A 26881-nucleotide genomic window follows, 5' to 3' on the forward strand; every position below is an offset into this window, starting at 1 on the left:
TTGCTAATATTCAGTTGTCTCTAAACTTGGTTGTGTGAGAAGGCACGGCACATCCACCTATGCCTCCATCTTGGCGGAAGTCCAGAAAAGCTGATTTAATAAATTCATTTTAATAAACATTTTCTAAGTTGAATATGATTTTTTTAAAAAAGCTCTTACTTTTAACGCACTGGCTGGTGTAGCTCACAGGCCTGCAAACCACATGATCGAGGTTCAATTCCCAGTCAGGGCACATGCCTGGGTTGCAGGCCAATTCCCCGCAGGGGACTCACGAGAGGCAACCGTACATTGATATTTCTCTCCATCCCTCCTTCCCTTCTCCTCTAAAGATAAATAAACTTTTTTAAAAAAAAAAAAACGCTCTTACTTTTAATTCCCAAAGCTGTGAATTAAAAACAGTATCATCTTCTTTCAAAGGGTGTTCCTTGTCCAACAAGCCTCTTACAACCTCTCCGCCTCTCACTGGCGCCCAGGTGCACGCCCCTCCCCCGCTGCACTCCCTCGTGTGCTCCCAGAGAAACCCTGGGATCTTTGTACCAGAAAACATTAAGACTCTGCATACGTCCACTTCTCCCATTAAACTATAAATGATTCAGAAATTAAGATCTTTCATTTTATTGTAGAAAATTGCCAAACGTCCTAAACTGACAATCAAATTAGTCATATGCTTGTTAAAACAGAAAGAAAAATTAACATAAGCATCAGTTACAGGATATGCACTGGCTATGGTACAATTCAAAATTTATTTCTAACACTAGCTCACATTTCTTTAAAAAATTACACTTCCACTTAATGAATTGGAAATATGTTTAATATAAAAGATTGATATTCTCAAAGCATTTCCACATGAATTTAGGAAAATTAATTTTAAACAATCTTCAAAACATGATAAAGGACAGTGGCATCTTTGAAAAACATACAAACAAAAAAGTTAAGAAATCACAAGAAGATGTATTATATACCTGCCTTCCTAAAATTAGGTGTGTGAAATAATCAATAGTCTCCTAAAAGAGTCCCCTCTCATACACACAAATTGGAAATGAAACATTTAATTATAAGCATCTTTGTAGGAAACCTCCAAAAGACAAATATCTTTAACAATATAAAGATGGTGACGAGATCAACAAAAGCTTAAGAACACTGAGGTTTAACTGACATTATCAATTCACATGATTCTGAAATAAAAGATTCCTACTTTATCTTAAATTGCCTTTGCTTCACTGCTTTATAATACACAGTTACGGTGTAAGTACAAGAGATGCTTAAAACAGAAGATTAAAATATTCTTTAAAAATTTTTCTTATCTGAGAAAATACATTATAATAGTCCCCTCAAAATATTCCTGATAACATTAGAAGGTTGTGAAGTATTTATATAATACCACATTCATCACATGAATTCAGAACTGTTACCTTAACATATGATAAAAAATTAAGTTCCATGGGGATTACAAGTCTCTGAAAACTGCCGTTTAAAAACATAAAAGCAACGAGAGTGATCTGGCTTAGCAGATGAATCCTGGGTAACAGAGCTATAAAATTATATATTTAGTTCTAACAATAAATAAGACTTTGAGGATATTTTTAATTAAAATTATAAGGACACCAATTTTATCATCTATACTTACATAAACTGTGTTCATATAATCTGGGATAAGGTGGGAGTCAGTATATAATTATACTTCAAATAAACTAAGTTGAGCCACACATATAATTTCTAAAACCTAATTTCTATAGCTCATTTTTTGTTCCAAATGTCACCCTGAATAAATGAAATTCTCAAATCCCCACATACAACACAAAAAAATGGAAAAAAGCAAAACAATTACAGCAGAGTAATGGTTCCATTTAGCAACTGAGAAAAATAAGCTGTACATTGAAAGACTGAACTTTTTTATCACCTTCCTAACATTATGTCTTCTTTTACACTATACAGAAGGGATGCCATAAATGGCATTTTCTGAAGCCTCGATACTAAAGTCTTTAAAAAAAATACACAGTATTCATACTGCATGCTTGAGCTGCAAAAAATAGAATTACAACATAATGTGACTTGCCAACATTGTGACAAGCACTGGGGCTGGCATCTGGGAGGACCTGAGTCCCCTCAACTCCCGTTATGTGGAAGTACAGATCACATGGTTTTATAATCTACAAAAGCATTCCCACATCACATAGCTATTGCATAATCCAAGCATAATAAATCAGAAAAATATCAAATATTTATGAAATTTTAATTTCTATCTAATAAGTTTATATATATCACCCCCATTTCTACTCCATCTATGAGATCCCAACAATTCTAATAATATACCTTATATATTTTAAATAATGTTCAATGACTTATAAAACTACTACAAGTTATTTTCCTCTCTGTGAGCTGGCTGACACAAATGCCGGTAAGCAGCTTTCCAGTAATCGTATAGGACATCTGTGCTCTGTCTGCACAGATTAACTAGCTACTGTTGCCCTTCTGTTGCTGTAAATGAAGTTTCAAAATGAGCTCGCGAATATCCTCCCGTTTGGTCTTTATTACATGACGAGGAAACCATTTCTCCAAATGAATTGGAAGTTCAAAGTTAACAATAGGATCCTAAAGAGAGAAAAGAAAGAATGCAATCACTTTAGTGGTATGATTCAAATTTGTTTGAATTTAACAAAAGAAATGAGCAATTGCCAACTTTATTTAATAACAGCTTTACTGAGATATCCTTCACACACCATAAAATTCATGTAAAATACTCAATTGAATGGTTCTGAGTACAGTCACAGAGTTGTGCAACCATTACCACAATCAATTTTACATTTTCATTCAATTGCTAACTTTTTAACATCAAAATTAAATCCTATTTGTTCTGCTACAATGGTATTTAACTGAATAGTGGAAAACGGAATTAATAAATATATAATGATTTAGCACAATACAAATGTCAGGTTGGTTTGAACACAAATTTTTCCAACATGTTAATATTTTGAAACTATTGAAACAAAAATTAAGCCTTAGCAACGAATGAATAATCTCATATTTTAAGAAAAAATACATAACAACCTGCAGAAGTGCCTTCTTTTAGTGTAAGAAATAGCCAACTTAATGGCTTCCAGAACCTCTGTATTTTCAATTATGTTAAGCTTACCCAGGAAGTTGCAAATTACAACTGTGAAGACTTTCCCCCATGTTTAAGAAAATAAATAACTGCTGAAGAATAAGTAACTGCTACCTATAGATCGCATTTATAAATCTGATGAAACTGTTAGAAGCCAGAAGTAAGGAGGACTTATATCTTGAAGAAGAAATGAACAGTCCCACAGTATAACGATGAACAGAGGACTGTGACTCTTGGATCAAATGTCAGCGACAGCTAACTATGCAAGTATTTTTATTAGAATTAACACCGTTTTTGTTAGGGTTTAGTTACAAGGTCCACAGGATTGGAGTGGTCTGTCCCAAACCTTTATTTTTTTCTGCCAAAGCTTAGTTACATTAGCTCAATTTGTAAAATGCAAGGTTTAGTTCTTTGAATTTTTCCCTCAGAAATCTTAAATGGTGCTACAACCTATAATAGAAGTATATTCTGCTGAGGCTATATAAAGTAGAATTAGGTAACAAAACATTTTATATAACAAGGCACTTAGAATTTTCTAAAAATAAAAGCAAATCTCTCTGTAAAAAGTATTAGAAGACCAGAATTGTTGCCAACATAACATATTCAGTAATTTCCATAACGTGTGCCACATTCTGCTATGTATCAACATTCCTCACCTTTTGGTGTAATTGGACCTTATAATCCTCACTCTTTGAAAGTACCTTTAAATATTTTCCAAGCAAGTATAAATACCCTGCTCCTATACCTATCTTTATAAATAAAACTGGTAATGACTGACGTAATAACATTCACAGTTCAAAATGCAGTGATTCCTTGCTATGTAAAATTTTGTCTTTAATATTACTATAGTTTGCTGTATTTACCTAGTTTATACTTTTCTAAACTACTTCAATACATGAGTCTAGTTCTGAAAATTTTTCTTCAAATTTCTGTCTGCTTCACTCTACATGGCTGCCTCCATACCCATGTAATCCTTCTGGAACTCCAATCATATGTAAATTAGACTTTTTGACTATATCGCACTTGTCTCTTACACTCTTGTTCTTTTCTTTACATTCCCTTTTCTCTCTGAGCAAACTGGATACTTTCTACTATCTTTCTTTTTAAAGTTCACTAATTGTATTTTCTGCTGTAATCCAGTCAATTAAACCCATTCAATAAATTAGAAAAATTCAGTAAATTCTTAATTTCAGATATATCATTAAACATTTTCAGCTCCAAAATGCTCATTTGAACTTTTTTAGATCCCATCTCTTCATTTTGTTCATCTTTGACTATTTTCTCTAACATATAAATCAAATCATTTCTAAATTCTTATCTGCTAATTCCAGTATCTGAATTAACTGTGCTCCCATTTCTTCTCTTTTGTTTCTTTCTTGATTACTGATGACACATCCTGCTTCTTTGCTTGCCTAGTAATTTGTGACTGTGAACAAGAAACTTATTTATATCTTTACATACCTTAAAGAAGCTTTCCACATACTGCAATAAATAGACTCCACAATCACTGCTATTGTCTTGTTTAGGAACTTTGGGGCATAGGTCCACCATGTTTGTTTTGTTGAATTCACGATGAGTTTTTCGTTTAACTTCCCACTCTACCTCTAAATACCTTAAATCATCAAAAAGTAGAGTGACTTGAATAGAAATCTCTTTAATATTAATCAACACATTCACAAAGGTGAAAAATATTTGTAGCTAGATGTGTTGGTTCAAGACAAATTTCCAAAGACTGAACTCTAACAGTAGAAATTATATGACGCTTGAAAAGTCCCACTTTAAAGAAAATCATCTGAGTTTACAACTAAAAAGCTCAACCTTTTACGACTCAACTTTCGCAACTTGAAAACATAAAGTCATTCATACCACAAAGTAGACTAACAAATATTTTTCAACTTTACCTGCTAGTTTTTTCCAAATCCTTAAATTACAAAATTACACAAATACACATACACACACAATAAGAATGTAAGGATTCTTTTTTCTGAAGTGTTACTTTTGATAACCATTAACATTTGCACTGCTCCTTTGTAAAATTACGTTTTTGTTCAATTATGAATACAAATTATGAATTTACTTTTGACATAATCCTTGAGGAATATTTATACTTAATATTAACACATAATAGGGGATATATATTATTGATCGGATTTATAGGCCTCATCTAAATACATAATAAAATATAATTCTGATATAGTCTGTAACTCTTATTTTTAAATTTTTTATTTAATTTTTTTTAGAGAGGGGATAGGAGGAAAAAAGAGAGGGAGAGAAACAGCAGTGTGTGGTTGCCTCTCACATGCCCCCTACCAGGACCTGACCTACAACCCAGGCAGCAACCCAGGCACGTGCCCTGACTGGGAATTGAATCGGAGACCCTTTGGTTCACAGGCCAGAACTCAATCACTGAGCCACACCAGCCAAAGGTAGTTTTATAATTCTTAAGGTAGCTTTAAAACTGAGATTTTTAGATAATAGACTGAGGAAGTAAACTGTCATTACTTACTCTCGTAAATTCTGAACTGTGTTTTGTATAGAAGCAGCTTTCAAGGAGTCTAGTATGAGAATGCATGGCCTGTAAAGAGCAAAAGAAGAAATCAAGATATAAACAATTGTATATGAGGTGAACCTAAATATCTGAAAATATGGTTATACCATGTACCTACCTTTTACATATTTTCTTTGGTATTGACATATTCGTCTCAGTACTCTGAAATAACATGAATTTTTATGACTTTGCAATCAAGACTAGTTTGAGTAAATTAATATTCAGTTAGTCTCTAAATTAAAAAGTTTTAAACAACTTTGAAATTAAAATTTCAAATAAGAGTTTTTTCATTACCTATTTATTTTCCTACACTGATGAAACAGTAGTTTATACAGTTTTACATCTGGCCCCAATAAGTTATGGACCTTTAATATGTCCTAAATAACAACCTGGAACTTTAATTACTTCTATTCAGTTATCATCTCAAGCACAGATAAACAAGTTAATTGAATCTATGCTTCCATACAGTCTCTACCTCAACAAATGTCAGTAGCGACACTTTTTTCCTCTGAACACAAAAAAGCAGAGTATTCATGTATATTAAGGGAAAAGGAAGGGATGGGTGTTTCGTTGATAAATTTGAGAAACAATAGGTCAAACTTCAACATTTCTTTAATGTGGAACTTCTCAGTATCTTTACTATCCCAATTTAATAGTGAAACTCTAAGACAGGAATAGCACACAGGTTTACCCAACTTAACTGACTTTAGTCTCTTTTTCAATCATAAATCGAAACTTAAAACAACTATTCCAAGGAACCCAATGGGAAACCTGGTTTCAGAGCAAGAAGGAACTCCCTGACCCTGCACTGTGACAACAGGAAAGGAGACCACCTTCTTCTGCCCAACCTATAGCATGACAGTAAAGACACAGACCCAGGCCAGAGAGGCTGCTGCTATCCATCCATACAAAAAAAAATCATTCAATGGCTGTCTTAGTCAATTAAAACACCTTACCTGGACCATGCAGACTAGTCCAGAGGCCCTTATACAGAAAAGTTAATGGTAACTAACTATCTTAGTCTCAGGAGCCACGTGGATTGACCTCGAGTCTATTTAGGATCATTTTTACCAACAATTCAAAACAGAAAGTAGAATATTAAAAAAAGAAAGTAGAATAAAATATATGCTTGCTTAGCTTATTAACTACACTAAGTTAAAAAAACTGCTGACATAAAAAATAAAAGTAAATCTGACCCACAGAAATTAGAAAAGTAGTCAGTGAAGGTGATCAGATAAAATTAAATAAACAAACCGAGGCAGTTAAAAATAAATGAGCCAGATGCAAAAAACAATGATAATTTCTCACGTTCCCTTTCCTACCCCTGCAAAAATCCACTGAAGAATCATACAGCAGCAAAACTTAATTATGGGCTGCCGCAGTCCATCACAGCCCACCTAGCGCTGCTGTGTTTTACAGATGCCTTTGTTTTCCTTCCTTCACCTCTGTAAAGAACATACTCACTTGGGAATCCGCTGCACCCAAGGACAGTGTTGAAGTAGTATGTGGATCATCGTCTAGTTAGGAATAACAAAGCAGCTATGAATCTTTATGTCTCAGTATCTAGATAAGCTTTACTTCTAATTTGTATGCATGTAGTATTTAAAGGGGAAAAAAATACCAGCAAAATACTTAACTTTTCTCATGGTTAATGTTACAAACAAAAATCTATCAACAGATAAAACTGATAATGGTCACCTATTATCAGACATGTAAACCCCAAAGCAAAAATCTAAAATACCAGTGAGCTGGGCAAGTTTCCTATAAAAAGATAATCTTCAAAGATGGATCTCTAATCAAAATGTCTGCTGTTTTAATGTGGAGAATGTTAATTTGCCCAGTAACAGTCCATTTACCCTATGATCACAGAGTGCTGCATAGGTATACTTTGGAAGCAGAGGATGATTAGAGAAAATTGGATATAATCAGTTGCTTTACCAGATACCCCCCTCCCCAGGTTTTGGTCAGTATTGATGATAATGGCTACCATTAATTCTGCTTGCTGTTTAGGCTACAGTGGTAAAACACATGATTTTGATTTTTCTTCTTCAAAGAAAGCAGTCTTATTTGCTTGCTTAATTAACATTAGTGTTGTAACATAAGAAAAACATGGAAGAATTATAAGAAACCCAGTATTAACTAGCCAAATTACTAGTGTCAACAAGAATTTTGTTACTCTCATTTAAAAAGGGGGAGGATTTTAAGCCAGCTTGAAGATCTCAGGCTATGGCATGGATTCTTAGTTATGCCAGCAACATTCTTCTATAAAAAGTGCTATGATGAAATGATGTAACAGCATAATCAAGAATTACATTTTATCTACACATGAATCTGGGCATTTATCATAAAATTTCACACTTATTTTTCTAGTATGTTCAATGACAATAAATAACTATGCCATCTTTTAACATCACACTGTTCCTAATTACCATTTCACTGTTTTCATCATTATTAAAAACACCATTCACAGCATCTTTATCACCTATTGTTTTGTTGTCGTGTTCAGCTTGCTGAGCCTGGGCTTCCTGGGGTATGGTCTGTGGAAAATCTTCATATACAGCTTCTTCTAACCATGGAAAACAAATGACTGCAAGATACCAGTGAGACCTGTTGAAATACAAATGTACTCTTAATAACATAGTATCTAAACAATCCAGAAAACTATTTCTACACTTACAGATAAGAAAGTGTATATGACAAACTACCAATTTTGAAGACAATTGTAACATGTGATATAATATAGAGCACTCATTTCAAAACTAATTATGTAAGAAGTGAGACTAGAAAAAAAGCTGAATAATTCAAAATTACTTACTCTCATATAGTCAGGGTTTCTGTTAAGAAATTGCTTAAGAGAGTTCCTGTCAAGATGGAGACCTAGGTAAATAAACTTTGCCTCCTCACACAACCAAAAGGAGGATAACAACCAATCTAAAATCAATAAACAACCAGAAGTGCCAGAAAATAAAACTGGACAGAACTCCAACCACCAAGGAGTTAAAGAAGAAACATACATTTAGACTGGTAGGAGGGGCAGAGAGGGGCAGCTAGGATAGAGAGGACATTCAGCAAGGCAGTGGCTTGAGGACCAGCACAGCAGGGCAGCGGCTGCCAAGGCATGCAGTCCCACATTTATGTGCAGATAAAAAGGGAGGCACAACAGAAATGAGACAGAACTTGCAACCAATGGTTCCAGTGCAGGAAAAGAAAGCCTCAAAACCTCTGGCCATAAAAACCTGTGGGAGTTGAGGCAGCAGAAGAAACTCTCAGCCTTACAGGAGGGTTTGCTGGAGAGACCCACAGGGTCCTAGAATGTACACAAACCCACCTACCCAGGAATCAGCTTTAAAAGAGCCGGTGTGCCTATAGGTAGTGGGGGAAGTGACTGAAAACTGGCCAAGAGCCACGCAAGCAGCACTATTCCCTCTCAGACCCCACCCCCCAAAACAGCACTACGATGCAACAAAAAGGGTTGTACCATCCTGGCAAATACCTAAAGTTCAGCCCCTTATAACATCTGAAGTGCACTGAGACAAGGAAATATGGCCCAAATGAAAGGACAGATCAAAACTCCAGAAACACCCTGCCGGGAAGATGGCAATGGAGTAGAATGGCGCAGATTCCAGCTCCCATACACATGGGAGAAAATCCTGGCAGATCTACTGAGGAACAGCGCAATCAACCAACAGTTCCCCGGCATTTATGAAATTAAGAGACCAGAGATTGTGATGGACGCTGAAGGACCAGACAATGGAAAGACAGTGGGGTATTGGGGACCTGAGTAAAGGTAAGAGTGGTGGTGGCGGGGGCCAGCACCCTCGGCCTGATGGCCCTGGTGCCACCTGCCGCCTCAGTCAGGGCGCAGAGACTTTGGTCTGGGACCAGCACCGGGGGCCACGGCCACAGAGAACTCTTCGGGAGCCCGGCACCCGGCAGGGTTACGGCAGACTTTTTGGGAGCCTTGGGCCTGCTGCAGAGTCCATGAGAACAGAGCTGGGTTACCAGCTCCCTCCCTCCCCATCTAAGCAAGGCTGGACAACACCAGGCAGAGTCCCGTCTCCTTGAGTTTACTGAGGGTAACAAGGACAAAGGGCTGTGTTCAACTGCGGACTCTGCGGTCGCCAGCCTGCGAGAATTGAGAGGTGGGTGCATTGTCAACACTGGTCTGGCTGGGGACTGGGCTGGGCTGAGAGGCAGGCTTTCTGGACAAGTACTTTTTTGGAAAGTGGACTGAGGTACTCTCCTGCAATGGAAGCTTGGCTTGCTTCCCACCCGGCCTGGCAGCAATCCAGATGAGGGGAGGAAGCATTTGAGTCCCACCACAGGACTGGGAAGGACCATGCGAGATCCTGCAGGACCTAGGCGGCCTGGCAGGTGCAAGGGCGCCCAAACCCCAGTCTGGCAGCCTGACTGACGCACGCACACACCTGCACCCCAGCCCACAGAGAGGTCCTACTGCAACCAGAAAAACCAGTTTGGACAGTTTGAAACCAACAAGGGAAAGTTTTGGGGTTTTTCGTTTGTTTCTTTTTTTGTTTTTGTTTATATTTTTGTTTTTGTAATCTTTTATTTTTTAATTTTATTATTGCTTCATCTTTCAATACTTTGTTTCTCTCCTTTATTTTTTCCTGTTTTAGTCCTTTTTCCTTTCTTCCCAAACTTATTATCACTTTTTCCCCCCTTTTCTTGCCTTTTTGTTTGTTTGTTTGTTGCTTTGTTTTCTTTTACCCACATGAGACACAAAAAACTGGGAACTGCAAAAAGACCAGAGTGGGACCCAAGGAGGGGGCATCCCAACAGTAGAGACAGAGAGACAAATTTCACTTTGCTACAGCAGAGAGAGCCAGAGGATGCTGTATATATTTTTTTTCATTATTCTCACTTCTTTAATATTTTAATAGTATCTTTGTATTTCTCCTCTTTCTGTATACACTTCTGAGTCTTGGCTCATTATATTGTATTATTTGACAGGTTTCCCCTGTTCTTTCCTCCACAGTGTATTGCTAATTTTCTATACTTCATGCCACTTGCTTCCCTTTAGCACACTACCCAAACCTCAATACCCCCTATTCAGACAGATCATAGAGTCTGCCATATGATTATTGCTTTAATATTATTGTAAATAATAGCTGTTCTATACTATTGTAAATACTTCACAACACATCTCCCAGATCTTAGCCCACTTTACAGGCTCCTGAATTCTATTACTATAGTGATTAACTCTATTTGCTCACACGCTACACCTATTTACTGTTCTTTACTCTCACTTGACCTCAAAATCTGACCGCCTGCAACCTTACTGCTTTCTAAATCCAACTCACAAGCCTTCCCTCCCCAACAAGAGATTTATCTTTTGTCTATCCTTTCTTAAAAGTGGCGAGTTGGGTTGAAGATTACAGTTATATAGCCTAACACTATATATAGCCTGAAGATCTTCTATCTCTCTATCGGCTGTGACTGTAAATATCATAAAATACTCTTCTGCTGTCATAAACCATTTTGCCTCCCCCTCCAACTGATCACACAAACACAAACAAAAGAGTAGGTGGAAGCAGAGAACATCAAGATACCTGCAGAAGACTGCACCACTGAATTTCACAGGTATTCTACCACAGAAGTTCACACCATAAACCCAGGAAGACGGATAAATCAATTTAAGAAGCAGAGGCTAACAAGAAGAGTCTCACAAACAATGGGAAGACAAAGAAACAATCCCCAAATGAAAGGAAAGGAGGAAGCCTCAGAAAGAATGTTAGATGAAACAGAGGCAAGTCAACCATCAGATATTGAATTCAAAGCACTGGTTATCAGGAAATTCAAAGAGCTCACAATGAGCTACCAGAAACTACAGGGGAGCTACATGAACTCACTGCAAACTATATCAGCATGAAAAGGGAAATAGAAACTATCAGCAAAGGACAAGAGGAAATAAAGATACAATTTCTGAACTGAAGAACACAGTAGAAGGAATCAAAACCAGGACCAATGAAGCAGAAGATCGGATCAGCAAGTTGGAGGACAAAGTAGAAAAAACCTCACAGAAAGTGCAAGAAAAGGAAAGGATGGTCAGAAAGAATGAAGAGGGATTAAGAGAAATGCAAAACAACATGAAACATAATAATATCCAAATAATATGAACACCAGAAGCAGAAGAAGAAAAACAAGGGATAGAAAACCTATTTCAAAACGTAACGATAGAAAATTTCCCTAATTTGATGAGAGCAAAAGTCACACAAATCCAGGAATCAAAGAGAGTCCCAATCAAGAGGAACCCAAAGAGACCACTTCAAGACACATCATCATTAAAATGGCAAAATTCCAAGACAAAGAGAATCGTAAAGGCAGCAAGGGAGAAAAAGGAAGTCACATACAAGGGAATACCAATAAGGTTAGCTACTGACTTATCAACAGAAACACTCCAACCAAGAAGAGAATGGCAAGAAACATTCCAATTAATGAGAACCAAGGCCTACAACCAAAACTAATTTACCCAGCAAGGCTCTCAATCAAGACAGATGGCCAAATAAAGAGCTTCCAAGACAAATGAAGACTATAAGAATATGCCTCCACCAAACCAGCTCTACAAGAAATATTTAAAGGACTGCTTTAAGAGAAGGAAGGAAAAAAGACAGAGAGGAACACAGGTACAAAAATGCCAATCAATAAGTACCTATCAACAATAACCTTAAACATAAATGGATTAAACGCTCCAATCAAAAGTCATGGAATAGCTTAATGAATACGAAAGCATGACTCACAAATATGCTGCCTACAAGAGACCTACCTCAGGACAAAAGAACATCACAGACTAAAAGTGAAAGGCAGGAAACAAATTCTCCAAGCAAAAGAACAAGAAAAAAAAGCCAGAAAAGCAATTCTCATATCAGACAAAAATAGAGTTCAAAAAAAGGGCCATAAAGAGAAACCCAGAAAGTCACTTCATAATACTCAAGGGAAGATTCCACCAAGAAGACATTAACATTGTAAATATATATGCATTCAACATAGGAGCACCCAAATATACCAAGAAAATCTTAGAGGACTTCAACAAAGATATTGACAGCAACACAATTATAGTAGGGGATTTTAACACCCCACTGTCAAAAATGGACAGATATTCCAAACAAAGTATCAACAAAGATATTGCGGAATTAAACAACACTCTAGAGGAAATGGACTTAACTAATACATATATAGAGCCCTTCATCCCAAAGAAGCTAAATACACATTCTTTTCAAATGTACATGCAACATTTTCAAAAAAGACCACATGACAGGACACAAAACGAGCCTCTACAAATTCAAGAAAATTGAAATTGCACCAAGCATTTTCTCTGACCACAAGAGACTGAAATTGGAAACCAACCCCAAAGGAAAAAACCCAAAGCACCCAAAATCATGGAGACTGAATGGTATGCTATTAAACAACGAATGGGTCAAGAATGAAATTAGGAAAAGAAATCAAAACATTTCTGGAAACAAATAAAAATGAACTCACAATGACCGAAAACTTATGGGACACAGCAAAGGTAGTCCTGAGAGGGAAGTTCATAGCAATACAGGCCTACCTAAAGAAGACAGAAACATTTCAAACAAACAACCTAACCCTACACCTGCAAGAGCTCGAGGAACAACAAAGACAGCCCAGAGAAATTATAAGGAAGGAAATAGCCAAGATCAGAGCAGAATTAAATGACATAGAGACTAAAAACACAATTACAACCATCAATAAATTCAGGAGGTGGATTTTTGAAAAGATAAATAAAACAGACAAGCATTTAACTAGGCTCATCAAGAAAAGAAGAGAGAGGACACAAATAAACACAATAAAAAATGAAAGAGGAGCGATCACAACTGACACCACAGAAACAAAAGGGATTGTAAGAAATTACTATGAAGAACTCTATGCCAAGAAATTTGAAACCCTAGGGGAAATCGACAACTTTCCAGAAACATATAACTTTCCAAAACTCAATGAAAAAGAAATACAAACACTGAACAGACCAATAAGAGCAGATGAAATTAAAGCAGTAATAAAAAAAACTCCCGTCACACAAAAGGACAGAACCAGATGGTTTCACAGGAGAATTCTACAAAGCATTTAAGGAAGAGCTAACCCCAACTCTTCACAGACTATTTGAAAAAATTCAAAATTATTAAAGACTCTGAAACTCTTTTTATGAAGCCAGCATCATACTAATTCCAAAACCAGATAGACACAACAAAGAACAAAAACTTCAGGCTAATAACGCTGATGAACACAGATGCTACAATCCTCGACAAAACATTGGCAAATCGCATCCAACAATACATCAAAAAGATCATACACTATGACCAAGTAGAATTCATCCCAGGGATGCAGGGACGGTTCAATATTCGTAAATCAGTAAATGTAATACATCACATTAACAAAAGCAAAGACAAAAACTACATGATCATATAAATAGATGTGGAAAGAGCTTTTGATAAGGCACAACACCCATTTATGATAAACACACTCAGCAAAGTGGGAACAGAGAGAGCATTCCTCAATATAAATAAAGGCCATATATGAGAAACTTACAGCCAACATCATACTCAATGAGCAAAAACTAAAATCTTTTCCACTAAGATCAAGAACAAGACAAGGATGTCCACTTTCACCACTTCTACTCAATACAGTATTGGAAGCTTTAGCAACAGCAATCAGACAAGAAAAGGAAATAAATGGCATCCAAATTGGAAAGGAGGAAACAAAACTGTCATTGTTTGCAGATGACATGATAGTGTACATGGAAAATCCTATAGACTCTACCGAAAAACTGCTTGAATAAATGAATCTTGTAAAACAGCGGGTTACAAAGTCAATATGCAGAAATCAAAGGCATTTTTGTATAGTACCAATGAATCGGCAGAAGCAGAAATCAAGCAAAAAATCCCATTCGATATAGCAAAAAGAAAAATAAAATATCTGGGAATAAACCTAACCAAGGAGGTAAAAGACCTGTATGCAGAAAACTACAAAACACTGAAGAAAGAAATCAAGGAAGACACAATCAAATGGAAACATATACCATGTTCATGGATTGGAAGAATTAATATCATCAAAATGTTCATACCACTCAAAGCAATTTACAGATTCAATGCAATACCTATTAAAATACCAATGGCATAATTCACAAAGAACAAACACTTCAAAAATTTATATGGAACCATAAATGACCCCGAATAGCAGCCGCAACTTTGAGAAAGAACAACAAAGTAGGAGGGATCACAATATCTGGTATCAAACTGTATTACACTGTAATCAAAACAGCCTGGTACTGGCATAAAAACAGGAACATAGGCCAACGGAACAGAACAGAGAGACCAGAAATAAACCCAACTCTCTACAGTCAATTACTATTTGACAAAGGGGACAGTAACAAAATGGAGTAAAGATAGCTTCTTCAACAAATGGTGTTGGTCGGCGGGGGGGCACTTGGATGGGGAAAAATAGACAAAAAACTGTACTTGAAAAATAACTAAATAAAATTAATTTAAAAAAATACAAAAAAAACAAAAACAAAAAAACAAATGGTGTTGGGAGAACTGGACAGCTATGTGCAAAAAAATGAAACTTGAGCACCGACTTACACCATACACAAAAATAAATTCAAGGTAGATAAAAAACTTAAATATAAGCGTGACACCATTAAAGTCCTAGAGGAGAACATTGGCAGGAAAATCTCAAATATTTCATGCAGCAACATTTTTACTGATATGTCCCCTAGAGCAAGGAATATATAGGAAAGAATAAACAAATGGGATCTCATCAAAACAAAAAGCTTCTGCATGGCTAAAGAAAATAGTATTAAAATAAAAAGACAACCAATTGTATGGGAAAACATATTTGCCAATGATTCCTCAGACAAAGGTTTAATCTCTCCAAAATATACAAAGAACTCATACAACTTCACTCTAAGAAGACAACTAACCCAATTAAAAAATGGGCAAAGGACTTGAATAGACACTTCTCCAAGGAGGACATACAGAGGATCCAGAGACACATGAAAAGATACTCAATATCACTAGCTATCAGAGAGATGCAAATTAAAACCACAATGAGATACCACTTTACACTGGCCAGGATGGCTATTGTAAACAAAGCAACAAACAACAAATGTTGGAGAGGTTGTGGGGAAAAGGGGACCCTAGTTCACTGTTGGTGGGATTACAGACTGGTATAACCATTATGGAAAACAGTTTTGAATTTTCTCAGAAAACTAAAAATGAACCTGCCTTTTGACCCAGCAATTCCACTGCTGGCATTATATCCTAAGAACCTTAAAACACCAATTAAAAAGAACCTACGCAACCCAATGTTCACAGCAGCACAATTTACAATAGTCAAGAAGTATAAGCAACCTAGGTGCATGTCAGTAAATGAAGAGATCAAAAAATTATGCTACATATACAGAATAAAATTCTATGCAGCAGAAAGAAAGAAAGGAGTTCCTACCCTTTGCAACAGCATGGATGGAATTAGAAAGCATTATGCTGAGTGAAATAAGGAAGGTGTTGAAAGACAAATACCCTATGATCTCACCTTTAACAAGAAGCTAAACAATGAAACAAACAAGCAAGCAAAATACAAACAAAGACATTGAAATAGAGAACAGGGGGACAGTGAACAGAGAGGAGAGGGGAGGGAATTTCAGGGGAAAAAGGGGAGGGATTTAGAGGAACTAGTATATAGGACACATGGACAACAGCTAAGGGGGTGAAAATGAGAGAGGGAGGTAGGGAGCAGGGGGGCGGTGGGCTGGGACGGGAGTACAAGACAGAAAACTGCACTTGAAAAATAAATAAATAAATACATACATACATACATACATACATACATACATACATACATACATAAATAAAACTCCAGAAACAGAATTAAGCAATGAGGAGACAGCCAATCTATCAAATGCAGAGTTCAAAACACTGGTAATCAGGATGCTCACTGAAATAGGTAAGTATGCTGGCAAAATAGAGGAAGAAGTGAAGGCTATGAAAAATGAAATAAAGAAAAATACACAGGGAACCAACTGTGAAGGGAAGGAAACCAAAACTGAAGCCAGCAATTTGGAACAAGGGAAAGAAATAAACATCGAACCAGAACAGAATGAAGAAACAAGAATTCAAAAAACTGAGGAGAAGCTTAGGAAACTCCAGGACAACTTTAAATGTTCCAACATCCAAATCATAGGGGTGCCAGAAGGACAAAAGGAAGAGCAAGAAACTGAAAACGTATTTGACAAAAATGAAGAGCTTCCCCAATCTTGTGAAGGAAATACACGTCCAGGAAATCCAGGAACCTCAGAGAGTCCCAAAGAAGTTGGACCGAAGAAGAAACAAACCAAGGCACATCATCATTACATTACCCAAGATTAAAGAGAAGGAGGGAATCTTAAAAGCAGTAAGAGAAAAGGGCCAGCCAGTGGAGAAAAACCGCAGCAAGTCCATGGACCTTGGGGTGGGGCTGGCTGCAGTGTGGCAATGTGCTGGGAGGGAGGGGCTGACTTAAGGGGAAATTGAGACTCAGAGTTGACACGTATTTGCTACACTGGACTAAACTCCCCCCGCCCCCACACACACACAAGTCACTCTGGAAAGTAAGCCACAGGGAAGCAGGAGAGCTGCACTGTTTCCTTTCTGGTCCCTCCCCCAGCAAAGAGGGTTGTTCTGCCCAGGTGTACCTAAGGCCCTGCCCCCTTACAACTTACCACGTGTACCAAGACAAAGAAATATGGCACAAATGAAAGAACAGAGCATAACCTCAGAAAGAGAACTAAATTATAAGGACATAGCCAACCTGTATGATGGAGAATTTAAAGCCCTGGTAATCAATATGCTCACAGAACTAACTGAGCTTGGTCAAAAAATGAAAAAACAAATGAAAGATACCCAAAATGAAATAAAATACAATGTTCAGGGAACCAACAGTGACAAGAAGGAAACCAGGACTCAAATCAATGATTTGGAACCAAAGGAAAAAATAAACATCCAATGGGAACAAAATGAAGAAACGAAAATTCAAAGAAGTGTAGAGAGCCTTAAACTTCTAGGACAACCTCAAACACTCCAATATTCGAATTATAGAGGTGCCAGAAGGAGAAGAACAGCAGCAAAAAATTGAAAAATTATCTGAACAAATAATGAAGGAAATCTTCCCCAATCTGGCAAAGGAAATAGACTTCCAGGAAGTCCAGGAAGCTCAGAGAGTCCCAACGAAGTCAGACCCAAAGAGGAACACACCAAGGCACATAATCATTAAGCTACCCAAGATTAAATATAAAGAGAAAATCCTAAAAGAAGCAAGAGGAAAGGAGACAAGTTACCTACAAAAGAGTTCCCATCAGGCTGTCAGCTGATTTCTCAAAAGAAACCCTGCAGGCAAGAAGAGGCTGGTAAGAAGTATTTGAAGTCATGAAAGACAAGAATGTATATCCAAGATGACTCTATCCAGCAAAGCTATCATTTAGAATAATGGAAGGGCAGATAAAGTGCTTCCCAGACAAGTTCAAGTTAAAGGAGTTCATCATCACCAAGCCATTATATGAAATGCTAAAAGGACTTATCCAAGAAGAAGAAGATAAAAAATATGAAAAGTAAAATAACAAACTCACAAGTATCAACAAATGAACCTAAAAGAAAACAAAAAGAAAAACTAAGCAAACAATAGAACAGAAACATAATTGAGAAATGGATACCAGATGGAGAAATTTCAGTGGGGAGCAGCAAGGAAGAAATAGGGGGAAAAATACAGAAAAGAAGAAGCATAATTAGTAGACATAGTAAAGATGGGGAGAGATAAAACAAGACATTGGAAACAGAGAATTCAACGAATTTATATCTATAACCCATAGACATGAACTAAGGGGGGGATACTGAAGGGTTGTCGGGACAGGATGGAAGAGGGATAAAGGAAGAAAAAAAATTGGAAAAACTGTAATAATATAATCTATAAAAAATACTTAAAAACGGGTCTGCAAACCAAAACATTCGGGTTCTGTTCCCAGTCAGGGTGTTGGGGGAAATTGATAGCTATTTTAAGACACAGCACAGCAACTAGAGAGTGATTTCTTTTCGCAGCCCAGTTGTTTTTGCAGCCCGGTATCTTATTTTTTCTTTTGGCTTCTCTGGACTGCTTATCATCTGCATGCTGGAGATAACACTCTGCTCTTTCTGCTCTGTAAGCTGCTTTCTGCTTTTGCAACAGAAGTAATAGTCCATTCAAAGGATGGGCCCTCCTTTACTCTATAAAAATAACTGCTCCCCCACTGCTCAGTGCCCAGAATTTGGAGACTGACTCCTCTGGGTCCATGCACATAAAATAACGTTCCACTCCGTACACCTGAAAGTGGCTGAGTTGTTTTCTGTAACATTTTGGTACCCTAAATGGGAAACCAACTCAAAGGAGCAGGTCTTTTTTTTTTTTTTTTTTTTTTGCCTCCGGTGAAGATGACGTGGGAGTGACCCAGAGGGAGCCCATTGGCCAAACAGAAGCGCGGGCCCCAGTGATCTCAGGTTCCAGGCACCCCAGGCTCCGTGGAAGTCATCCTCCACACCACTCTTCGACCCAAGCAGGCAGGGGTGAGGACTGGAACTGTCCAGACCTGAGAAGGCACTGATGGGTAAAGTGCCCCGGGGACCAGAGCCCAAGACCAAGCCCACCCCTTGGGGTGGAAGGAGAGACTGATCACCTCTCAGGCAGGCAATGAGCCATAATTCCTCTGGAGGCCAATTGGCCATCAGGAAGGGGAAATATATCCCTAGCTAGATAGTCCTACTTGGGTGGGACTGTATACACTCTTGGATGTTTATGTGTTTGCAGGAGTGACTGTGTTTGTGGCTACACAGGTGAAAAACCTACAAAGCAAGAGTGGGCCCCAACCTGCAGTTCCTCGGTCTATTATATGGCATAATGGCTGGCTGGCAATAGGCAAAAAGTGGCGCGATTCAGTGGTTTAGTCAACCGGTCAAAAGAAAAGGCGCTGCTCCCCCTCATTTTCAAAGAAGGGCCAGAGGAAGAGGCGCCTATTGGTCTGCCTTGCCCTTACGCTCCGGAAACTCTTGGCCAGACCCAGGGAAGCAAAGACCCACATCCACAACCTAGACTCTGGCTCCTGCCCCTCTCTGGAGGCAGAGTAGAGATCCTGTTCAGAGGGGTCAGCCCCTCTAAATATGCCCCAGAATGACAGAGCAGCTGCCCAGCAAGGTGGCAGGCAGTGACCACCACCCCCCTCACTGGAGGGACGGGAGGCAGCCAAGGTCCACATGGCCCCCTGCACCTGGTCATGCTAAACGGGTCGCCAAGGAGACAAGCAGGGCTACCCCAGCCAAGACCCCTTGATTGAGCCAGGAGAAAGCTGTGAAGACCTCCTGGGTACACGCTGGCAGCCCTGGCAGTGAGTCCCCTGGGAAATCAGATACCTCCCAGGAACAGGGAGCCACCAGACTGCCTAAAGCAGAGGAACCAAGAGTAGAAAGAATGATAGATAAATCTAGATGAGTAGAAATATGTATAAAGCATGTAAAAGTTTTAAACCTGCAGTAAAGGAAACCTCAACTACTTATTTTCTGGTTTGGTGGGAAAAGAGTAAATTTCTCACATGTGGTTCTGTTTCTGATCAGAAACCTGTATGGTAAGACCTAGGAAAGATCGCCTGTACCCGGTTGGGGGAAATGCCTTTGCCACCTGGGACCCAGGAAGGGGCTTCAGCTTGAGGCAAAGCAGCATGTCTCTACCAAGAAACTGAGCCTGAAGGAGCATGTCTCTGCAAGGCACCAGTGAACAAACGCTCTGGTGCAAGAGAATGCCTCTACCTGTGTATTGTTCTGGAACTCTGTGTTTCTAATTTTGCTCTGTATCTGCTCTGAAAAGGAAAAAGAAAAAGCTCACTTGCAGGCAATAAAGACCAGGGTTACACGGGTATACAGTCCTCAGGTTAGCTGTCTTAGACCCAGACCAGACTGCCGCACGGCTTCAGAAACTCTCCCACTCCCCTCACAGAGGCCCTGGCCAGAGATCTAAAATCATTCACCAAGAAGGAGCCTGACCCAGTGTTACTGTGGTGTTAGATGACCTCCTTTCAGCTGCACCAACCCGAGATGAGTGCTGGGAGGGCCCTTGCCAGCTGTTCAAACTGCTAACCAAGACAGGGTACCGGGTGTCCTTAAAGAAGGGGCACAAATCGAAACAGAGAGGGCACACTCCATACTGACCCTAGAGCTCGAAAATAGTACAGTGCATGAACCAGACTCTCAAGGAAACTCTAGCTAAGTTCCACCAGGAGACTGAACTACCTTGAACTGATTTGCTGCCGCTGGCACTACTTGGGGTTAGGAATGCCCTTAACCCTTCAGGTTATATACCGTATGAGTTAGTCTTTGGGAGACCTCCTCCCATCCTCAGAACAGATAAAGGGGGACCCCAGAAAGCAGGAACTCCAGTGGTAACACTGCCTTCTGGGGAGGTGAGGCCCACTATGGCTTCTCCCGCCCTGCAAGTGGGAGAAATCTCCACCACAGATTCCCAGCCTCTGCAAGTGGGCTCTGCTCACTGCTGCACCAGGGGCTTCGGGGGCCTCTGGGGCCTCCTTCGCTCTGGAGACTGGAGCCAGAGCCTCAGGGCTGCCAACGCAGCTGGGTGGAACCAGAGTCCGGGTGCTGCCATTTTGGGTAAAATGGATGAGCCACGTGAATGCCCCACCCTGGAGGACAGAGCGTTCACGGGTGTCGCCATCTTGGAACTGGCTAAGGCTTCTTTTCAGATTATGAGCTGTATGCTGCTGCTGTGTGGACACTGCAGCCATCAGGTTCTCTGTGTAACTGGTTCTGATAGGAATGGCTCTAGTTTTGAGGGTCATGAACTGAGGTCCAAGGCTGACCATCTGATTTATAGGGTGTTTGCAAGGTCTAAGCTTCAGAAAGGTGAAAAATGTCCCTGAGAATCTAGAGACTTTTAGTAGAAGATGTCTATAGTGCTAAGCACATTCAGCTGCCAGATACTGAGTTTAAGTACAGTCCTTCCCAGTGTGGGAAAGGAACAGGGATTAAAAGTGAATTATGGATAAATCTGGATAGGTAAAAAGGCAATAGAAGGTTTGTGAATATTGCAGAAAGTCTGTGGGAAGTTATAAGAATAAATGGGAATGTGAAAAATTTGGAAAGAAATTATGTGCTGTTAATAATAGAAGGTATAAGTCATGGAGATTCATCTTGATGGGTATTAAAAGGAGAAAGATTTTCCTTCTAGCTTTGTGTTTTTCTCCCTATCTGATCCCTCCACAATTTGACACTCTGAAGGAATGAGTGATGACGTAAGGTTTCTTTGCATAAAACCAGTAAGACCAGTCATTAATAGTGGCTTTGTTAACCAGGACTTTGACTGGAATGTCACACCTGAAGGAGGCATGTATGGGATCTGGTAGTTACCAGAAAGCTCAGAGGAACTGGGATTGACCTGTGAAGCTAGCAAAAGCCCATGAGAAAAGCCTGGTACTTTGATTGGTTGTGCAGTTCCACACAGCCTTTCTTTCTTTTTTTTTTTTTTACTCCCCCCCCCACCCCCCCCCTCATGTTAGATTTCATGACTTGGAATACCTCTTTCCAGCCCCTTCTTGCCTGTAAGGTCTCTTTTGAGAAATCCGCTGACAGTCTGATGGGGACTCCTTTGTAGGTGACTGTCCCCTTAGCTCTTGCTGCTTCTAGGATTCTCTCCTTCATTTTAATCTTGGCTAATGTAATTACGATGTGCCTTGGTGTGTTTCTTCTTGGGTCCAACTTCTTTGGTACTCTCTGAGCTTCCTGGATTTCCTGGAAGTCTATTTCCTTTGCCAGATTGGGGAAATTCTCCTTTATTATTTGTTCAAATAAGTTTTCCACTGGTGGCTGTGCCTTTCCCCCCTTCTGGTACCCCTATAATTCGGCTGTTGGAGCGTTTAAAGATGTCCTGGAGGTTCCTAAGACTCTCCTCATTTCTTTGAATTCTTGCTTCTTGACTCTTTTCTGTTTGGCCATTATTTGCTTTCTTCTGGTCCACTCCATTGATTTGAGTCCCAGTTTCCTTTTCATTGCTATTGGTGTCCTGTGCAATTCCATTCATTTCAATGAGTTTCGCCTTCATATATTTGTCTAATTTGTCCGTATACAGGGAAGGAACAAAGCTTGCTTTCCTGACAGATGAAGCCAACAAGGAATGTAGGAAAATGGAGGCTCAAGGATTTGAGTGAAACGATGGAACAGTGCAAAGCCAGATGGCAGATGTGTGGCTCTGCTTCTGTGCCCCAATGTGGACTAGAAGCAATCGAAGGTTTCCTGTGTGAGTTCCAGCAAGCGGACCTAAAGATCAGAAGTGATCCAGGCTGCTCTTGGTGTGTTTATGCAAATGAATGGTCAAAATCAACAGCAGGACCCAAAGTAGTCCCTGTAACAACAGTAAGGGTGATCTTAAGGAGAAAAACTGTGGTTCAAGGAAAATCACTATGCTCAGTATTGGACATCAGAATGGTGTAGCTAACTGTCTTGAAAGTTTATTTTCATCTAAGAGTTGAAACCAGGTTTATGATGTTACCGAAGATATACAATTTACAGGTGCAAAGGACCTGTCAAATTGCCACTGTTAAATGTCATTGCAGGAAGGACCTTGCAATGGAATGTCCCCAAAAGACAGTCTCACAGGTGCAGAGACTGGTTTGGGGATTATTGTGTGAATTAACCTATGTGTTCTTCTGTTTTCATAGGACATATGCCTATGACCTGCCTATGCCTATGGATGATTAGTTACAATATAGGTCTCACTTAAGAAGCCCATCTTCATCATTGCCCCCCCACCCCGAGACTCAATGGTTTCATTGAACTAAGTAGTTAGGTTAATAAAGGGTTGGGGTAGTCTGTGGGCTTCACTTTAGAACTGATTTTCCCTTTTCTGTCTTGATGGCTTGGACAGAAAGGGCTCAGAAATCTAAAAGGAGGGAAATCCTAATGTATTCCCCTCAGCCCGAGTATAGTGGGCCACAAGAGTCTTGGGTAAGTGTAGCATGCCTTGTACACCTTCCTCCAGATAAGCCATTTTTTACTGAAGTGCCTGCCTTTGTCATTTAACAGCTACGATTTAATAGTGCTTCCAATTTCTTGCCTAATCTGTCACCTCCAGAATATGACCTGACCAGAAGGCCAAGGGTCCAGTAATGCCAGCCTTTGGACACCAAGCCTGAGACTTCCTGGTGACAGCCAACTGATCAGGACCCTGTAAAGATCCTTCCCCTTGCAGGAAGGACTCCCTCCATGATGCACCCCCCCTCCTCTTTCAGGGTACCCCTGACCCAAGGGTAGGTAGGATGACGTCCATGTCCAGCCAGAAGTAGTTACAATAAGATGAGACCTTCCTCCATTGTCCTGTATATGATTCCAGAAGGAGAAAGGAATCTCAGAACCCCTCCCTAATAGTAAATCACTGGAGGAGAAAAATGATGAGGAAAGAAACCTCATTAATGCTCTGAATCCAGAAAAAGAGGGGAACCTGTACATTCCTAGGAGAGAAATGTTGTTACTATATAAATCAGTCAGAGATCATAGCAAAGAAAGTTAAAGAAATCAGAGAGAATATAAACCGCCGCACCAAAGAAACAGAAAGTTAGAATTAGAGAACTGGAGACTAAACCCTCAAGCCTGGCTCCAGTGGTTGCCCCCCTCCCTGGGACCCCTAATCATCATTTTCTCAGGCCTAAGTTTTGGCCCCTGTGTACTACGGACCAGAGTCCAGAGTCTAGAGGCCACAGTGACTCGCAAGACAACTGCCAAGATCCTGTTCCTCCAGAGACATCGTTATCAGAAGATACCCCAAGATTTACAGGCCAGCCTTATAGTGATGCCAGACCAGCTAACAATGCTGTCAAACAACAAAGGGGGGAATGTTGGGGGAAATTGATAGCTATTTTAAGACACAGCACAGCAACTAGAGAGTGATTTCTTTTTGCAGCCCAGTTGTTTTTGCAGCCAGTAGCTTGTTATTTCTTTTGGCTTCTCTGGACTGCTTATCATCTGCATGCCAGGGATAATGCTCTGCTACTTCTGCTTCTGTAAGCTGCTTCCTGCTTTCACACCAGAAGTAATAGTCAGTCCAAAGGATGGGCCCTCCCTTACTCTATAAAAATAACTGCTCCCCCATTGCTCAGGGCCCAGAATTTGGAGACTGACTCCTGAGTCCGCGCACGTAAAATAAAGTTCCACTCCGTACACCCGAAAGCGGCTGAGTTATTTTCTGTAACAAGGGCACATGCTTGGGTTGCAGGCCAGTTCCCAGCAAGGGATGCATGAGAGGTAACTATACATTAATATTTCTCTCCCTCTTTTCTTCCCTTCCCCTCTAAAGGTAAATAAAATATTTTTAAAAATACTTTAAAAAAGAAAAAATGAATTTCAAATGCAAGCTGCAAATTAACTGCAAGTAAAACAATTCCCAAATTATTTCATAAAATTCTGTGCTCCCAGATGGTTCACTCTAAGTTCTGTAATACATGGTGTTGCTTTTGAAATAAAACTTTTGATAACTTCATTAAAAAAAAGGAACTTTTCTAAGAAACAGAAGATCAAAAATATAAATAGTAAAGTGACAACAAACTCACAACTACCAATAACTGAATCTTAACAAAAAAAACACAACAAAGTAAAAACCTAGAATAGGAACTGAACCAGAGAAATGGAGATCACATGGAGGGTTATCAGCAGAGAGAGGGAAGGGGGAAATGGGTTGGGGAATACAGGGAATAAGAATCATAAATGTTAGGTACAAAATAGACAGCGGGAGGTTATGAATAGTATAGAAAATGAAAAAGCCAAAGAACTTATATGAACAACCCACAGACATGAACTAAAGGGTGGAGGCATGAGGAATGCTGGTGGGAGGAGAAGAAAGGAGAGAAAAAGTGAGACAACTGTAATAGCATAATCAGTAAAATATACCTTAAAAAGAAAAAGAATCTGCATTACAAAGAGACTCACAGCATCACCTTTTTTTCTATTAGCACTTAAAGAGCTTATTCTCAAATCTTTGAAGATTTATCCTAAAAGTCTTTTCTTGAGTCCAAAAAAAAAATGCAAAGTCTCAGTCATTGCAGTCTCATGTTGATTTGTCATTTTATTTATTTTCACTATACTTATAGTGTAGCCACAGTCGAACCAAAATCCAAGAAAAATAACTCTGTTGGCCCTGGCTGGTGTAGCTCAGTGGATTGAGCACAGGCCTACAAACCAAAAGGTTGCTGGTTCAAGTCCCAGTCAGGGCACATGTCTGTCTCTCTTTCTCCTTTCCTTCTCCTGTGTCTAAAAATAAATAAATAAAATCTTAAAAAAAAAGAAAAATAACTCATTGTTTTAGCTACTTATTTAGAAAAAGATTTAAAATAATACCTGCAATTTATGTACCAAAACTTCTGATTATTAATTTAAATATGCACCCTCTCCAATTTGTTTTATAATAATCTAAAATACTCACGACTCATTTACAGGCACAAAGATGTAATCTTTATTGAAGATGTTTATGTTGCGAGTCCACGTTCTCACCCTTTTATGTCGTTTTTGTGCCATTCTGGGAATGTGAAAGATAGATACAGTTGATATGTAAAAAAAATTAAAAACTTAAGGATTTCAAGAGTCATCTTTATAACTGAAAATTGCTAGGTTTGATTTATTTAATGATTCTTTTCAAGATATATAACACACTACAAAGTTATTTTTTTATTAACCCCCAGGTATTTTGAAATCTGATCACTATTTATAAATAATTTAGTATACAGAAGGTAACAATTTATTAAATGTTTTGTAGATTACAAAAGTGGTTCTACAACTGAATATAAACAACTATGCCTATTTATTCTTTTTAGTTCCATCTGGGCGTGATATAACTTATTATTATTAGCCTTAATAGAATTGTCTACATGCTATATCTGTGAATAAGGAAGTATTTTAAAACATAATGTAAGCTGAAGGAGACAAACGTTCTTAGGTTTTTGAAGATGAAATTCATCTCTTTTCATTTTATATATAAAGAAGCTAAAGGACAATGAGTTAAGCATAGCCACTGTTCATCAATCTTCCCTTTTATTTCAACAACATCTTCTGGGTTCCTAGGAACAAGTAATGAAAATCACCCACAATGCCCTAAAAGAATTTATTTTAAAATGAGGACAGAAAAAAGACCACAACAAATAAGTAAAATTT

The 26881-nt window shown here is 38.9% G+C and overlaps 1 protein-coding gene across 6 annotated transcripts in view; it reads right to left on the minus strand.

Moving 5' to 3' along the window:
* Nucleotides 1-647: 647 nt before the first annotated feature.
* The window catches only part of SENP7 (SUMO specific peptidase 7), a 151794-nt gene continuing 125560 nt past the window's right edge, over nt 648-26881 (minus strand). For 3 of the 6 annotated variants that reach the window (XM_053670308.1, XM_053670307.1, XM_053670310.1), the window contains 7 exons: nt 26157-26249; nt 8134-8258; nt 7116-7168; nt 5770-5813; nt 5610-5678; nt 4565-4715; nt 649-2592 (listed from right to left, as the gene is read on the minus strand). In XM_053670308.1, coding sequence (XP_053526283.1) covers nt 2455-2592; nt 4565-4715; nt 5610-5678; nt 5770-5813; nt 7116-7168; nt 8134-8258; nt 26157-26249 — 673 coding nt within the window. In that variant the 3' untranslated portion in view covers nt 649-2454. Of the gene's footprint in view, nt 2593-4564; nt 4716-5609; nt 5679-5769; nt 5814-7115; nt 7169-8133; nt 8259-26156; nt 26250-26881 lie in introns of all 6 variants that reach the window. The other 3 variants (XM_053670306.1, XM_037131628.2, XM_053670309.1) reach the window with 2 other exon arrangements.

This window comes from Artibeus jamaicensis, unplaced genomic scaffold, assembly GCF_021234435.1.
Source record: "Artibeus jamaicensis isolate MK-2021 breed Jamaican fruit bat unplaced genomic scaffold, CSHL_Jam_final contig_558, whole genome shotgun sequence".
NCBI classification, from domain to species: Eukaryota; Metazoa; Chordata; class Mammalia; order Chiroptera; family Phyllostomidae; genus Artibeus; species Artibeus jamaicensis.